Genomic DNA, 16,868 nt, shown 5'->3' on the forward strand with positions numbered 1-16,868 from the left:
TGTTAATTCAAAATCAAAAGCAAGCACTTTGGGGGGCTTTTATTGTGAAACTGCAGTATTCTGTGCTGTGGACCAACTTTGTTTTTACATATTTTGGAGTGAAGCTGCATCAGTCATCCAGGAATGGTTTAATGTGAAATTCATCATAAAGTTTACTTGCTCTGTTTTACAGAACTTGCAGTTTTACCCAGTAAGTATGAAGCAGACAAACAAAAAACATAACTGAAAATAAAAGTCACCAAACAATGCTACAAAGTCGTGAACCTCCGCATCAACGTCAGTAGATGATCTGTAAGAAGATATTCAGAAGAAATACTGACAGAAAAAGCACAAAACTCATTTAGCTGGGGCTGAAATTGTAAATGAATTTTTATTTCACATATTTTCACATATTGTGAACATCAAGCATTCTCTTTAAGTTTTTTGTTTTCATTTTCTTTCTTCTTTTCAACACAGCTATTCTATAGACATTCAGAAGGGGACAAAAGGAACAAAGGGACTCAGGCTCAATATATTTTCACTTCTTTTTCTTATAGACAGAGGCAGAAATTCAAGCATGAAGGACAAATCATCAGAATCACATTTGAACGGGAAGAAAAAGGAGCGACTGAAACTGAGAAACAGACGAGACGAGGAGAAAAAGTAGACGAGAAGAGGTTGAGGGGGGAGGACAAAGGTGGGAGGGGTGCAGGTACTCGAGTGTCCAGGTGAGAGTGTGACACGGCTGAATGTGTGAGTTTTCCAGTGTAACATTGTGTGTTTTTGTTGTTGATACTCGATTGCCCTGAAACTGCATCGTTCTAGTTTGGCGGTAAACCCTTGATCTCTTCCATCTCTTTCAGCTGAGTGCTTCAGATTACATTATTCCACAATGTTTTTCATCATTTATTCCTGTTTTTACAACAATACTCATCTCGCAGGTATATCTTTTAGCGGTACATGAACTACTACTACAGTAACAGTGCATGTCTGGCTTAGAAATATTATATTCTTGTTGTGTTTTCCTCTGCATATGCATTATCAGGGGTTGCATCTGCGTACTCCATACAGGTGCATGTGTGTGAGTGTGTGTGAGTGTGCGTGAGTGTGCGTGTCTGCATACAGCATCATCTCTGTTCTTTCAGTCCAGTGCATAAGTGGTTCCTTTCCTTTGCTTGGCTCTTCTTTTTTTTTTTTTTCCTGAATTTGTGTGATCTATATTTGTACATGGCTCATTCCTCATTTGTTGGTTTCGTCAGAGAGTGTGTGTGTGGTTGTGTGCATGCGTGTGTGAGGCATTCGTCTGTCAGGTTCACAGAGCGCTGGGGTTCCTGAAGTTATGGCCCGCAAAGCGAGCCTGGTCACCCAACTCCTCTTCAATCCTGCAGAGAAGAGAAAGAGAGGACAAAACAGAGGTCATGCTTACGATAAAGCATTGTCCTGCACTTTGTTCCAATAACTGAATGTGTAAAAGTGCTCTACCACAATTTTGTAAGAGTACCAAGTCCTTTGGACCTCAAACATGACATTTTGGACATCATATAACCGTGTTGAAGGGATTTTTGGAAGTTATCGTTACATTATTGAGATTTTAAGGCAGACGTAAGACTTTGAGTTCTCCTGATTGGCTGCTGGTTTCTCCAGTATCTCTAGCTATTGAATAAACCACTATAATGTATGGGTTGTTTTTCATTTATTTTACCTATTTTGAAGTTTCCTTTAGCTCAGCAATGATGGACAATAATTCCACTCAAAATTTTCCAACTAAAACTTCAACTTTTAACTTTATTTGTATCGCGACTAACTAAAGGAACCAACAGATTTCAGCAAGACATGGAAGAAACTCCCGTCAGACCCAGGCTCAGGAGGGCCGGCTACAACCTGCTTGAGATGCCAGGAAGAAAGAGAGTTCTTTTTCAAGCAGCAAACAAACAAGCAAACTAGCTATGAAGCTGTTTTTGATCATGTAATGATTTAAATTTTCTCACTGCTGCATGACTTTTTTTTTTAATTTATTCTGCTTTGCAACAAATATTCCAAAGTCATGACTCCATTTTCTTGTGGACACGTGGAACAGGTTCGTATGGGGCTAGAACAGTCTCATAATTCACAAATGCACCGACCGATTCACAAATGCAAAGAACAATTCACACGTGTGTAGGACAAGATACACAAATGTATTTTTGATGCACACACAAATATAACGTGATTTACAAACGTTTTTTTGTCTGTGGGCTGCGCTTGATTTGCGTGTGACTTTTGAGACTCCTCTGACGTAACTCGATCCACAAATACGTTTTTTTTAACACGGAAGGATCTGCAACCAATCAGATGTCTTCCTTTGTTTCAGCCAATCATAAGAGCGCACCCCACGTGGGGGACGATTTACTCGGAAACCAATCAGATTAAAGGGGCGGATACACCTGCTGTTTGAACTGCGTTTGCGCCTTTCGCTTAGAAAAGTGATTTAATATTTCGAGTTGGTGGAGTAAAAATAAATAAACAAGACAGCAACATGGGATGGAGAGGAGATCACTGCTCTGCTTTTCTTGTGATCTCGGTAAAGAGAACAGCGCGATCAGAGATGGTTTGTCGGGCCGTTCAACCAGAGCCGTCAGGGGACTGGAGAGCTCTTAGTCCTGCCGATGCAGCAAATGATGATGAGAAACCGGAAATATTTCTGTATTTGAACTAAAGGTGTCCTTCAGAACAAGCCTGTCGACGAGTCAAATGACGGGGGCGAATATATTTGCTGTTCAGAACGCAACCTGCAGTTCTCGCTCTGGCCGCGAGTGGCGTGCTGCTCCACCTGGCCGCTGCAGCTCGTCCCCGTCAGGTAGCGCAGGATGACGGCCAGCTCTCTGCTGCGTCTGTCTGGTTCTGAGCTGAATCAGCGGGACAATCTTATGTAACACGTCAACAAACTAAACGGAGCAAATGCAGAAATATCTGCACTGTGTCTCGTCATCAGTCGCTGCATCGCCAGGACTAAGAGCTCTCCAGTCTCCCGACGGCTCTGGTTGAACGGCCCGACAAACCATCTCCAATGTCAGTGTTTGACATTTCCCCCAGTTTGTGTTTCTGTTCTGCCCCGCCTGTTTTCCATCTGCCCTGATTGTTCACACCTGTGTCTCGTTACCCCCTGTGTATATCTGGTCTTGTCTTTCCCCTGCTCCCTGTCGTTCCATACTGTTTGCTCCCTCCATTAATAAAAAAAAATGAAATTGATTGATGTTTCCACGCCTAGTTTTTTTGATTCCTGTTTTGTTCTTGATTTGATCCTGCTCTGCAGCATTTTTTGTTCTCGTTTTTTGCGGAATAAACCCTGTTTTTGCTGAACTCCTGCCTCTCGCTCTCCTGCATCTGGGTCCTCAAACCTCGATATGTGACATCGCGTTGTTCTCTTTACCGAGATCACAAGAAAAACAAAGCAGTGATCTTCTCTCCATTCTGTGTTGCTGTCTTGTTTATTTATCTTTACTCCACCAACTTGAAATATTGAATCACTTTTCTAAGCGAACAGCGCGAACGGCACAAACAAGTAAATTGTCCCTTACGTGGGGTGCGCTCATATGATTGGCTGAAACAAAGGAAGACATCTGATTGGTTGCAAATCCTTCCGTGTTAAAAAAAAATTATTTGTTGATCGAGTCACGTCAGGGGAGTCTCAAAAGTCACACGAAAATCCAGCACAGCTCACAGACAAAAACCGTTGATAAATCAGGTTATATTTGTAATCAAAAATACATTTGTGTATCTTGACCTACGCACATGTGAATTGTTCTGTGCATTTGTGAATCGGTCTGTGCATTTGTGAATTATGAGACTGTTCTAGCTCCATAGGTTCGACCACAGCAGAACCCTTTCATGATCTCGATCCATTCGTTTTAGTACATTTACCTACTTTCCACTTGTGAACACCTCACCAAGCAGGGGAGGGACAGAAAGCATCAGTATACAGTAATAGATGAAACTAGGTCATTCCACTGTTTAAACAGATTCTTTATAGTATATAACACACTAGGGGAAAGCAGCGTTGAGAATCTTTCCATATTTAGTCTTGTAGGCTGGGGAAGTTGAGGATTTCACCTGTGACCTTTCAATTAAAATACAACAATTATACCTTCTGAGCTCCACGTGCCTCATGGACTTGAAAATCAGCTTTGCCAAGGTGATCTCAAATTCACATTTCACCTCACGGATGACTTTCCTCCAACTCCCCTCCAGTCAGCCAAGGAAAACTTATTGCATGTTCATGAGTACGCTCTGGTGAGTGCCATTTGCATAATCGGTTGACCTCCAACATTAATATGACCATTCTTACATAACAAGCCTTGTCCAACCACCAGGTTCTGTAAGTGGAAACAGTGAAGAGTGAGGAATAAGCTTATTTTAGCAACCTTAAAGCTACTTAAAGACTAGGGACAAGTGTTGTTGAGTAAAGACAAAGGAACAAACACATTAGTCTGTGCATGGAGCTGTCATTGTTCATAAACATGTTTGATGTTGGTCTCACAAGACAAGAATAACTACAAAGACTGTTATTCTAGACTAGACTAGACTCTGTCAGTAAGCTGTGTAAGAGAATTCAGTCATATAAATCTTATATTATTAAGACACATTAATGTGTATAACCTTTTTTTCATCTTGTCCACCAAATTTTGTTGAGAAAAAAATAGTAATGATAATAAAAGCAAAATAAATAATAACCATACCCAACAATATGAAATGGTTATAAATAGTTTAGTCTTTAAAGGATTATAAAATCATTAAAATACTATTATTAAAATGTATTTTAACTATACTTAAAAAAAAAAAACGATTCAAATGCACCTTAACCTTTTTTATATTTTTTATATTATTTATATTTCTTATTGTTTTATATTTCTTATTGTTTGCACTACTGCTATTTGTCTTGCACTGGAGAGGTGATGCTGCTTCAAATCTCACTGTACCCAGGTACACTGACAGTAAGTATTCTGATTCTGATTCTGATTCTATTTCACTATTTGTGACATATGGTGACAAGATAGTCAATTAATCCTGTATCAAATTTAAAAAGCTTATGATGACATCACAGCATTTAAGAAAAATATTTTTTTATCAATATGTGCATTTATATTTGTCTGTGTGGGGAACTTTTAAACTTGAATGTACCGATTACATATGTGATTACAGAATCTCCATAATGGTAGGTAAAACATAATTTCTAGCACTGCCTGATCTTAGTTCAGCCTTTGATCATTTGCACCATGAAGTCCTTCTTGAAAGAATGGAAACTTTTGTTGGTTCTCAAAGGCAGGACTTAAATCTGAGAGCACTCTGAGGTGGAGTCCCACAAGGGTCAATTCTTGGACTACTGTTAGTTACTCAACATACTTCCTTTAGATCAAATCACCATGACAATTATACCGCTTACCACAACTATCTATATGCAGATGACACTCCAATTTACTTGGCTCTTTCACCAAATGGCTATGGCCCATTATGCCACTTTTGCACTAGTATCGGTTGAGCCCGGCTCCACTCGGCGCGGTACGGCACGGTTCCACCCGTGTGTTTTCGCATTGCCAGGGGAGAAGTGGGCAGGTTTGGGTGAAGCTGCTGTGACGTACTCGATTGCGCAACCGCTTTGTTCATGTCGCGCTGATGAGAAATCAGCTGGAGCCGGGAGCGGCTGAGAGTAAAACAGCCCGTCTACATCCCTTTTTAAATTTTTTCTCCTCAGCCACCATGTTTATGAACATCTGCACCTCAGAGTTGGATCACCAAACAGACGTTTTGCGCTTTATAATAAAATCGCTGCGAGCCGCGAGTCGCCTCGCTCTGACTCCCGCTTCCTGATTCAAACGTCTGACGGCCCCGCCCCCCGACCAATCAGAGGCGCGGAGGGTGGTGACGGCCCCGCCCCCCGACCAATCAGAGGCGCGGAGGGTGGTGACGGCCCCGCCCCCCGACCAATCGGTGGCGAGGAGGGTGGTGACGTCAGAAATAGTCCCTTCTCAGCCCGCAAAGAACCTGGCTGAAATGGTTACAGAAAAAAGTATCGACTTGGAGCGGCTTTACCCGTCTCAGCCCTAGTGCGAAAGCGCAAAATGGGTAGAACCGGGGAGAAGTGAGACTAATGCAAAAGCACCATTAGTCACTTGGTCAGTGCTTAGAGCAAGTGGACAGCTCGATGAAATCAAATGTCCTTCAATGAAAGAATGGCAACACAGAAATAATTCTATTTAGCAGCAGAAAGGAGATACAATGACTGTGTTTACATGCAGTCAATAACCCTTTTAAAACCCGAATATTGGCAATAACCCGGTTTTGCACGGCCATGTAAACACCAATAACCCCTTTGAATAACCCGAATTTGCTCATATTCGGGTTTTTAAAAACCTGAATATGACCCCTGGGTTACTCCTTTTAAAACCCAAATATTCGGTCGTGTAAACGCCAAACGGAATATCCCCATCAAACGGAACAGGAATTTGTTTTCTGCACATGCTCTGTTCACAAGGAATCCTGGTCTTTTGAGTCCAGGAAGTTCTTATAAACACAGAGAAACGCAAGACCAGGAAGAGACTAATCACTTCATAAATGTAATGAAAAATATGAACATTTTGGCATTTGCAGATGCTAGAAAGTACCGGGATAGCCAGATTTACAAGAAGGTGAGTGAAAAGTTGCGCGAAGCAGCATTTGTTTTGAATTTGGATACAGGAAGAAGAAGCAGAAATGACGATAATTGCGTCATGATGTTCTCCGTGCGTCACTGATTTGATCCAGATATCCCAAATGATTAATTACCATGTATACAGGGATAACCCTGTTTGCTCACGCATGTAAACGGAATATTCCGAATGTTTCAGTAACCAGAACAATAGAAATAACCCGAATTTTGACTGCATGTAAACGAAGTCAATAATTGTTTACCAGTTTGATTCTAGAGACATCAAGACAGAAACCGAGGTTAGAGTTTTACTTGACTCAAACCTGACCTTTAACAGCCACCATCACCAAAATCAACTTTTTATCATCTCAAACAAATATCAAGAGTGAGATATCTCATCTCTAGACATGGCTTGAAGAAGCCTGACAACTTCAACTTATACACAACACAGCTAGCCAATTTCTAACAAGAAATAAGAGAACTAAGCACATGACTCACTACAGTAGTATGTACTACTATGTGTTAATGACAGAATACTACAAAGAATTGTTGCTTGTTTACAAATCAATCAATATGAGGCCACAATACAATTCTGAGCTCCTGTTATTTCACTGTAACTGCAATATGTTGTTCATTATATGTTCTTATCTCTGAGTGTTGTATTTTAAATAACTGTTTTTACATTAATTTTCCATTGTTTTGATGTTATATTGTATGAATGTTATGCTTTAATTAGGGCCCGAGCACTTACAGTGCGAAGGCCCTATTGTATCTGTAGGAATTTTTCTTTTTCTTTCTTCTGACAAAAGGAAGGCCTTTTTTCCCCCTAAACGTGCCCAAAAAGTCACCAAATTTTGCACGCAAGCCAGGCCTGGCGAAAAATTTGATATTTAATGGTTTACATTACAGTTTTTTTCGATTGCTTACACACTAAAATTAAAAGTAGTACACTATTAGCAAATCCTTACACTCAAGAAGCAAAACATCAGCCCATATTTGCACAACTATAAGCACATTGTCAACCTCACACTTGTTGCAAAATTCTACACACAGTGATTTTCAAAACACTAAACACACTAAACGTACATTAGACACAAAAATCTATCATAAAGTCACTTCTTTGCAATACCAAAGCACTGACTGTCAAATTAGCACACCGTCCAACCAGTTGGTTCAACACAGTCATCAGGTGTGCAAACACTTGTTTGCTTAAATGTAGACACACCAATCAGGTGTATCTACACTATAGAAAGCAGCAGGTGAGCTCATTGGTCTCCAAGCACAAGAGTCAGAGAAAGACTACAGTTTTTCTCGATTGCTTTGACACATTTTGCACATCATGGGTCAACTTTATCTAATGCTCACACCTTCTTTGCACAGCAAGAGTCCTCTCTGGCGAATCGGTTAACTACAGTATTTCTCATTGCTTTCACACAATTTTCTTTGACTTTTACTGTAATACACTTTTCAAAACAGTTAACACACTTCTCACAAAGAGACACAAAACATAACTGATTTACCATGGCAACACATTGCAGACACTTTGTAGCAGCCAATTGGAACTGCTCTCTCAATTCTAAAAATTATCAGCACCTGTGTGAACTCTCTTTGCAAAACAAAGCAAGTATAGTCCTCAACCTATCAAAGAGGTCAATAGCTTGAAGTTGACACCAAGCATGGATGGAGGAGGATGTGGACGAGAACATGTGGATGAGGACATGTGGCCTGATCGTCAGGCCCGTGTCGACAATGCGTAATTTTCCAGTATTTCAATTTTTTTCATATTTACAGGGTTTCATTTGATTGTGTTTCATTTACAGTACTTTCTTTGAGAATTGACCTTTGTTGTACTGCATATTGAACCCTGTCATTTTGATTGCTTACAGTATGTGCATATGACAAGTACTGCAATAACTATTTTTCTGTCAGAATCTTGACATTTTGTACACAGTAGAACAAATGTAAATCAATGGTGTTGACAGGAACTTCAGCAATACAAAAACAGATCTACAATATTTTACTGTATACACATTTTCTGATTTTACTGTAAATACTCTGTGACAGTATATTTCTAAGTTATATAACTAAGTTAGAGTGCTCAATACAAAACCCAAATTCTAGTATGTTGTCAGTTGTAAAATAGTCAATACTATGAGGGTGTTGAACAAAAGTTGATATTGATAGCTGTGGTTTCAATTTTGTTATCCATCGTTACAGTAAATAAATGAGAAAACACACATGTTCAATTGAGAAAAAATTCTAGGTTTTGATGGAAAAGTTTGGTTTTGATGGATGTGTGACAAGTTTTGAGAAAGTGGTGTCATTCTGCAAACATCATAAAGTGTTTTGGTTATTTCAGCTTCTGTTAAGGGCTTTGTGTGAGCTGTTTTGAAAAAGTAAACTGTGAATGGAAAAATGGGCCAAAACGATCAAGAAAAACTGTATATTTGTACTTTGTTGATAGTAACCTACTCTAATCATAGGGACGTAGAAGTGCTAAAAGTGTTTTAGGTTTATCACAGCAGAGTGTAACTCGTGCAAACAGAGTATAGTAATGTGAAACGTGTTTGTTTCATATGGTAACAAAGTGTGGTTTTTAAAAAGAAGTGTATAGTTTTTACAAGCGTGTTTAATTTTGCAAAGGATCTGTAGTGTTTTGCTAATTTGGTGTGTTGTTGTGCTAATTGTGTGTAGTGTTTTGAAACCACGGGCCCTGTTTTGAAAATCATGCTTAGGCAATCAAGAAAAACTGTAATGGGCGTGGCAAAATGGCTCAACAGCGCCCCCCGGAAAACTTTGTGCCTCAAGCCCCACAATACGTTTTGACGTACATGCACGAAAATCGGTACACACCTGTATCATGTCGCAACTAAAAGAAAAGTCTCTTGGCGCCATGGCCGAAACCGAACAGGAAGTTGGCCATTTTGAACATTCTGAATTAATCGCATAATTTTGGAGCAATTTATGCCATTCCTTCGACAGTTAATACGGCCCGAACTGTAACGTGAACCTAGATGTGTTATACATCAAAATGTGCGTCTCTATCCTGCGACTACGCGCATTACTTTTCTCTTTCAAAAGTGTTACCGTGGCAACGCTAGACGCCAAAAAGCACGCCCTCCCTTCATCTGATTGGTCCCTATTTGATAGTTTCCCAAAAGTCACCAAATTTTGCATGCAAGCCAGGCCTGGCGATAAATTTGATATTTCATTGTTTGCATTAATGGGCGTGGCCTAATAGCTCAACAGCGCCCCCTAGAATACTTTTCTCTGCCATAACTTTTGAATGGTTTGACATAGAGAGTCGTGGGTGGTGTCATCGGACTCGGTATTGAGTCCTTGACCATAATTGGTGAAAATTAGCCCCGACCCTTCTTCTGATTGGTTGTCCCTTTTTTCTACTATAACTTTTGAATGGTTTGACATAGAGAGTCGTGGGTGGTGTCATTTCTGATATGCTCATGGGGGGCGGTGGCCGTGAGTGCGAGGGCCCGTTCATCGCTGCTTGCAGCTTTAATTGAATTTATTCCTTCATATCCTATTTATTGTTCTTGATGTTCTGATGTATTCCTTGGCGTATATAAAGCCTTTTGGATTCTCATTGTGTTTGAAACATGTTTATGCCTCTGTAAGTCTCTCCTCCCTCAACCTCTCCTGCCTTTCCTCTCCAGTCTGATGGGATTACACCAGGATAGTCCCAACTCCTCCTCCTCCTCCTCCTCCTCCTCCTCCTCCTCTCACGCTGCTCCTGACTGGCTGGACACATGGGGTGACACCAGTTCTCCTGTCGCCTGTCATGTCAATTAGTTTCCTGGCCTTTAAGCGCTAAGACAGAGCAGGTACCTAAAGATCTGTGTTACTGCAGAGCTACTGCCACATTGAGAACCAAAAGAGGGACATAAAAACATGAATAATAGAGAAGTAAACCCATCAGTCACTGTATTAAGGACACCTAGTATGCCTAATAAGGTGGTGAGTGTGTATATATGAGGGGTATGTATGAGGTACAGTTAAGTCTGAGGTTCAAAAGTATAAATTACTACACCCATGACGTCAGTTAAGTCGTTGAGTCTATGATGAGGGTTTATGGCTGAGATTGGGATCAGGCCATTCACTCAGGCGTTGTGAGGCTCCCTCACCTCTTTGATGCCTTATGTTTTACACTTGAAACTACAGCTCTCGTTAAACACAGAGCTGCTGCTGTAAAAACTGCGCCGAAGAGTCAAGCTTTGTAATACCACTTGGTCCCACCAGAGGTGATATAAATCACTGTAGCTTTTGCATATTCGTTTGAAATCGTGATTACAAAAAGATTACACAACAGGTCAAATCTGTGTGAACTTTGGTGTTGCTTTACCACGATGAAGACAAATCTCCAGAAATTAAGGAATGACATATAATGCAGAACCTGTCTTCTAGATTGGTTAACTATTGCTGCTAATTTACATTAATATTTATGATAATACTCATTGTTTCCCAACGATGTCAGTGTGCTGTTGTTTTCTTGTTGTGAACACAGAATTTACAGTTAGGTTCAGGGTTATTAGAAAAATTACAGGGTTTTTTTTTATGATTTTGTGTTGAAACACCAGCATTTATGTGCCTCAAAAGACTTTTTAAGGCACATAAATGGCATATAATTAATTGGTCGAGTCGATCACCTAATCTCAACCCAACAGGGCAGCTTTTCAGTTACTGACGACAAACCTGAAGGCAGAAAGGTTCACAAACAAGCAACAACTGCATTTCCAGGAAAACACTATGATAATGCAAATAGAATCTAGTGATGTCCAAAAAAATATTTAATTTTTTTTTTAAATAAATGGCAATAATCCAAGTACTTAAATGGAGGTATTTGCTTGAAATTGCTGAAATTACTCAACGGTATCTGCCATTGTTTTGTGAAGGTCTACACGCAGATCTGATCTTGTTTCATGTTAAATCTATTGTGATGGTTTATAAAAGGCAAAATCCCAAAAACTCTATCACTGTCCACATACTCCTGGATCTAGCTAGTAGAGAGGGATTCATGGAGATGGCAAAAGTTACACCTGCATAAATACCTAAAGGAAAAATAGAAATACAATGATTTGCAGCGTTAGGACAAATAAGGCCTAAAGAAGTGCCAGGGCAGATTTTTGCAACAGAACCAACTCTAAAAGTTGAGACTGTAACGAGTTAAAACCTACAATGCAGATTACATTTTGGTGCCATTCTTAAACTTGTGTATACAAGATATCTGTTTAAGAAAGACGTCATTAAGATAAGACGTCCTTTCTTGTCCACACTGACCTCATGAGCTGGTTGTACTTCGCCAGCCGCTCAGATCTGCAGGGGGCGCCGGTCTTAATCTGCAACAGAGAGACAGGGAACGGATCACCTGCAGGCAGCTCAGAAGAAGAGAAAATACCAGAGACTTGGGGGCATAGACATATATATCCGTATCCGCCCCATGGAGCTGCTGCGATACGTCAACGTCGCCGCCATATTGGATGTGGCAAGACTGCGCTGTAAACTAATACAAGTAAATGGACTTATTTTCATAAAGCGCCTTTCTACAAAGAAATGTACGTTTTACGTCTCATTTATTCATCCACACACGCACTTATATACTTGGGAAACAGTTTAGGCACCAAATATAATATATTTAATTTTCTCAGATGGCAAAAATAAGAACTTTATTGATCCCACATAGGAGTAATTCATGTTATATCAGCTATAGAGAACAAGGTAGTGCTGAAAAACAATATATATCCCCCGTCACAAAAATAAGAAAAATAGAGAAACATATTTTCTCATCAACAAAACATATTTTAAATTTTTCAAGTAACAAAATAACATATTTTAACAATTTTTCAAGTAACAAAATAACATATTTGAACAATTTTTCCAGCAATAAAATAACATTTGAACCATTTTTCAGACAATAAAATAACATTTGAACCATTTTTCAGAAAACAAATAACATTCTTATTTTTGTGAGGGGGGATATATATCGTTATTCGGCACTACCTTGTTCTCTATAGCTGATATAACATGAATTACTCCTATGTGGGATCAATAAAGTTCTTATTTTTGCCATCTGAGAAAATTAAATATATTATATTTGGTGCCTAACTGTTTCCACAGTATATTAGTGCGTGTGTGAATGAATAAATGAGATGTAAAACGTAAATTTCTTTGTAGAAAGGCGATTTATGAAAATAAGTAAATTTACTTGTATTAGTTTACAGCGCAGTCTTGCCACATCCAATATGGCGGTGACGTTGACGTATCGAGCAGCTCGATGGGGCGTCTATATATATATGCTTGAGAGACATTTTCTTTTCTGAACCCTTGAGGTTCACAAACTATTCAAATAAAATGGCTGCAGTTCAATTTTGGTGAGTAACAGTTCAGATTTGATACGTACAGGTGGTAAAAGTACGACATTTCTGTCAACATACAGGGAATTTGTGAAATCAACAGATGTTTTATCCATTGGCTAATTGCTAATAGAATAAACAACCCACTTTAATTAAAATGTGGTTAATTGCGTTTCAGCCTTTTATTTTTATTTTCTATCAAGAACTTTATTTATAAAAGTTTTATAAATAAAAGTGTTTTTGCTTTAGCTCACAAGCTGATTTGATTTCCATTTTGAGAGTTTACTTAATTTAATTAATTAAGTTTTAACAGACTACAGAATGCTTTATTTTCTAGCTGGGGTAACAATGTTGAGATTTTAATAAGAACTTGTTTAATTATTCACTAAGTAAAAATCAAAGCAAACAAAGGAATGAAACACAGAGCAAAAACTCAAATTTGTTTATTTCAGCTCAATAAATCATGTTCTTTGGCTAAAGAGCCTTCATTAAAAAGAGAAATAAAATTAAGAAAAAAAAGAAAAGCTCTACAAGCTGCACAAAGGGATCCAAATGAAGTTCTGCTATCAGTTTTGACTTTCCTTATGATGGCTGCAGCTGCAGTGGGTTTCTTTCATCATACATTGCACCTTTAAATTGATCCAACTTCTTTGTTTAAATGAGTTTGGATGAATTTGGCATCGGCATCATATAAGAGTCGGATCCTGGTGTGTGTGTGCTGACAGGAATCAGCAGGAGACCACGTCTCTCCAGTGTTAGCGTCGCTCCATTGGCTACCCGTAAAATTTAGAATCCAATTTAAAATGTTATTTCTTGCGTATAAAGCCCAAAACAGCTTAGCTCCTCATTATTTGGAAGACCTGATAGTGCCTTATGTTCCTGGCAGAGCTCTCCGCTCTCAGAGTGCAGGTTTACTCGTAGTTCCTAGAGTATCCAAACGTAGATTTGGAGGGCGGGCGTTCTGCTATCAGGCACCATTACTATGGAACCAACTTCCAATCTGGGTTAAGGAGGCTGACACCACCTCCACCTTTAAAACTAAACTTAAAACCTTTCTGTTTAGTAAAGCCTATAGTTAGTTTTTTTAGTAAACCTCTAGCTGGTGTTAGTAAACCTCTAGGTAGTGTAAACTCTAGTGTGTTAGAGTCAGTAGTCATAGTTGCAGCTATAGAACAAGACTATAATAGTTAGTCTCAAACATAGCTTCGTGGTAGATATGCTGCTATAGTCCTATGCTGCAGGGGGGCACCGACATGATCCACTGGGCGGTGCCTCTCACCCTTCTCCTCTCCTCTTCCCTTCCTCTCTTCTCCTTTTCCATTTTTATCTATTATAAGAATCTCATAGCCATCATTTTTGTCCATTGTTCCTGTAGTTTCTTGTGCTGGTCCCCTTTTTTCTCTTTTGTGCATGTTTGCAAGCCGGAGCTTCGGGAGCTGCGTGCTGGCCTGCAGTCCCGGTACCCCCCCCCCACCCCCCTCTGGTCATCCCGTTGCTGCTTCCACCTGCCTGCTGTGCTGCTGACGTCCCCGACCCCCCCAGTCTGGCCTTCGGCAGGAGGGTCCCCCCTTATGAGCCTGGTCCTGCTCAAGGTTTCTTCCCTCCTAAAGGGGAGTTTTTTCTTGCCACTGTTTGGCTTAAGGCTTCTCTCCCACTAGGGGAGTTTTTACCTGCCATTGTTTATGTAATAATTGCTCGGGGGTCATTTTCTGGGTCTCTGGAAACCGTCTAGATACAACTTTTGTTGTATTAGACGCTATACAAATAAAATTGAATTGAATTGAATTGAATGTGTGTACCTGTCCAGTGCAGAGTCCCACCACCAGGTCGGCGATGAAAGTGTCCTCCGTCTCTCCTGAACGATGGCTCACCATCACACCCCAACCGTTGGCCTGAGCCAGCTTACACCTGAGACACATTACAACATCTAATGTGAAGTTGAAGGTTCCATATTATGTCCCTTTGATCAATTTTCATATTGATCAAGCACCGCAATAGATTCATTTTACTTTGATCACTACTCAAGCTCTATTTGTTCGCTAGATAGTGCAGCCTACATCTTCCTTTTTGTGTATTCTGCGGTGAGCACCATGTTTGGCGTCCATGCCCTCCCTTCCTTCTCAATCTGCTATTTAATGCTCATTCAACTGTGCAACTCTTTAAATGTTTAAGTTTAAGAAATGTTTAAACCTTTGAATGTCAGAAACAAGCATAATATGTGTCCTTTCAGTATAAGACAGGAAAAACATGACCTCATGGTGGCACTGGTGCAATTCAGCCCACTTCAATGGTGCCCGTTCAAAACTACTGTCATCTGAGGACAAGTCACATTAAATAGATTTCAGATGAATCCACTTTATTTGGGTTAAATGTGATTCCATCCTAATCAGTTAAATAAAGCAATTTCAATCCACTTATAGCCTAATCAAATTAAATGCAATCCAATGGAATCCTAATAACCAAGTGTTTTTATTTTTTTTTAATTCAGGCATTTCAATATAATTTTATTCCACATAAATAAAGCCCACTCTATCCAAATTATTATCCTTTTTAATCTAATCGAATTAAATACAAACATGTTAACCTAATTAGAATTCAGTATGTTATAGCCGACACTTGTGACAAAATATCTTTTGAAACACAAATTTGTAGACGTTTCCACATTGGATCTCAGGAGGAGCCTCTGCTCAGCCTCTGGTCTCAGCATCCGCCGTGTTAGAGCAAAGATAAGACAACCGTGGACAGGGAGGGCTGGGGATTTCTGGACATAATGCGGGCCTGGTCTCAGGTAATCAGCAGAAAAATGGACGGTTGGATGAAAATTAAAAAAAAAAAAAAAAAAATCATCTTGCTAAGACAACTAGGTGATCCCGATCCTCACTGGGATGGACGTGGCTTCCAACAGCATGAAGTGTCCATTGATGTTGTGACTGAAGAGTGCAGGGAGGAACGGGCTGCTTAAAGGAGCATGAGGCAGGATTTATGAAAAAAATTCGTATACGTTTTAAGTTTTCTAGTAATAATGTCAGATTAAGTGTCCCAAACCAAAAAAGATTGAGCCCTCTAGTGTATCTCTCCGTTGCCTTGAACAGGCTGTGTGCTGCAAAATGTGCTGCAATTGTGACCGGAATTTCCTGCGCTGTCCTGCGGATGTGACGTCACATGACGCTGCATGTGCGTTCTCCCCGTTCTCCCGTGCCGGCTTCACTGTTGGCTGCAGTACCCCCAACGGCCGTCGTGGCGAAGGGTGGCGCTAATGAGTCATTTCTTAAAAGGAGCCTCATGCTCCTTTAAGCCACGTTTACACATAGCCGATTTAGATAGTATTTAGAAAAAGGGATATTTCCACCTCTACGTTTTGAAAAATACCATCATAACCCACATAAATACGCTGTTAAGGTGCTATGAGCAGCCAAACCTACAGGGGGCAGTGTAACGAGAAGATAAAGTCATGCTAGCCAATCAGAATCCTGGAAAAAAACATCAACAAATGACACGAGTAACTTCCAGTTACTTCCAAGATGAACGAGAGTCTTTCGTTTGGAGTGACAGAGAAGTGGAGTTACTTTTAAGTGTGACGTTAGAATATAAAACAAGTAAAATACAAGAAAATATTGACGGGGGCCAAACAAAATTGTAAACACAGGTCGCACACATGACGCTGGTGACGTTTCTGACGTTCTGAAGCCTAAATTTCCGTTTCCCTCCATTTACAAACAAACGTGAAGACAGAGTTTTTGCAAATCTCCACTTTGGCTGGGTTTTCAGAAATGATCGTTTTTGGTGACTTTGAGCTTTATGTTCGTGTAAACGAACGGCCAAAACGCATGAAAACACTGCCGTTTTTACTACATGTAAACGGG

General features: G+C 39.9%; 1 protein-coding gene across 1 annotated transcript in view; it reads right to left on the reverse strand.

Moving 5' to 3' along the window:
• Window positions 1–345: 345 nt before the first annotated feature.
• eno2 (enolase 2) overlaps window positions 346–16,868 on the reverse strand; it is a 62,526-nt gene continuing 46,003 nt past the window's right edge. The window contains exons 11-13 of the mRNA XM_061741459.1: window positions 14,805–14,913; window positions 11,933–11,991; window positions 346–1,361 (exon numbers count right to left, since the gene is read on the reverse strand). Of these exons, the coding sequence (XP_061597443.1) occupies window positions 1,292–1,361; window positions 11,933–11,991; window positions 14,805–14,913 (238 nt within the window). The 3' untranslated portion in view covers window positions 346–1,291. The remainder of the gene's footprint in view (window positions 1,362–11,932; window positions 11,992–14,804; window positions 14,914–16,868) is intronic.

This window comes from Cololabis saira, chromosome 15 (genome assembly GCF_033807715.1).
Source record: "Cololabis saira isolate AMF1-May2022 chromosome 15, fColSai1.1, whole genome shotgun sequence".
Taxonomy (NCBI): domain Eukaryota; kingdom Metazoa; phylum Chordata; class Actinopteri; order Beloniformes; family Belonidae; genus Cololabis; species Cololabis saira.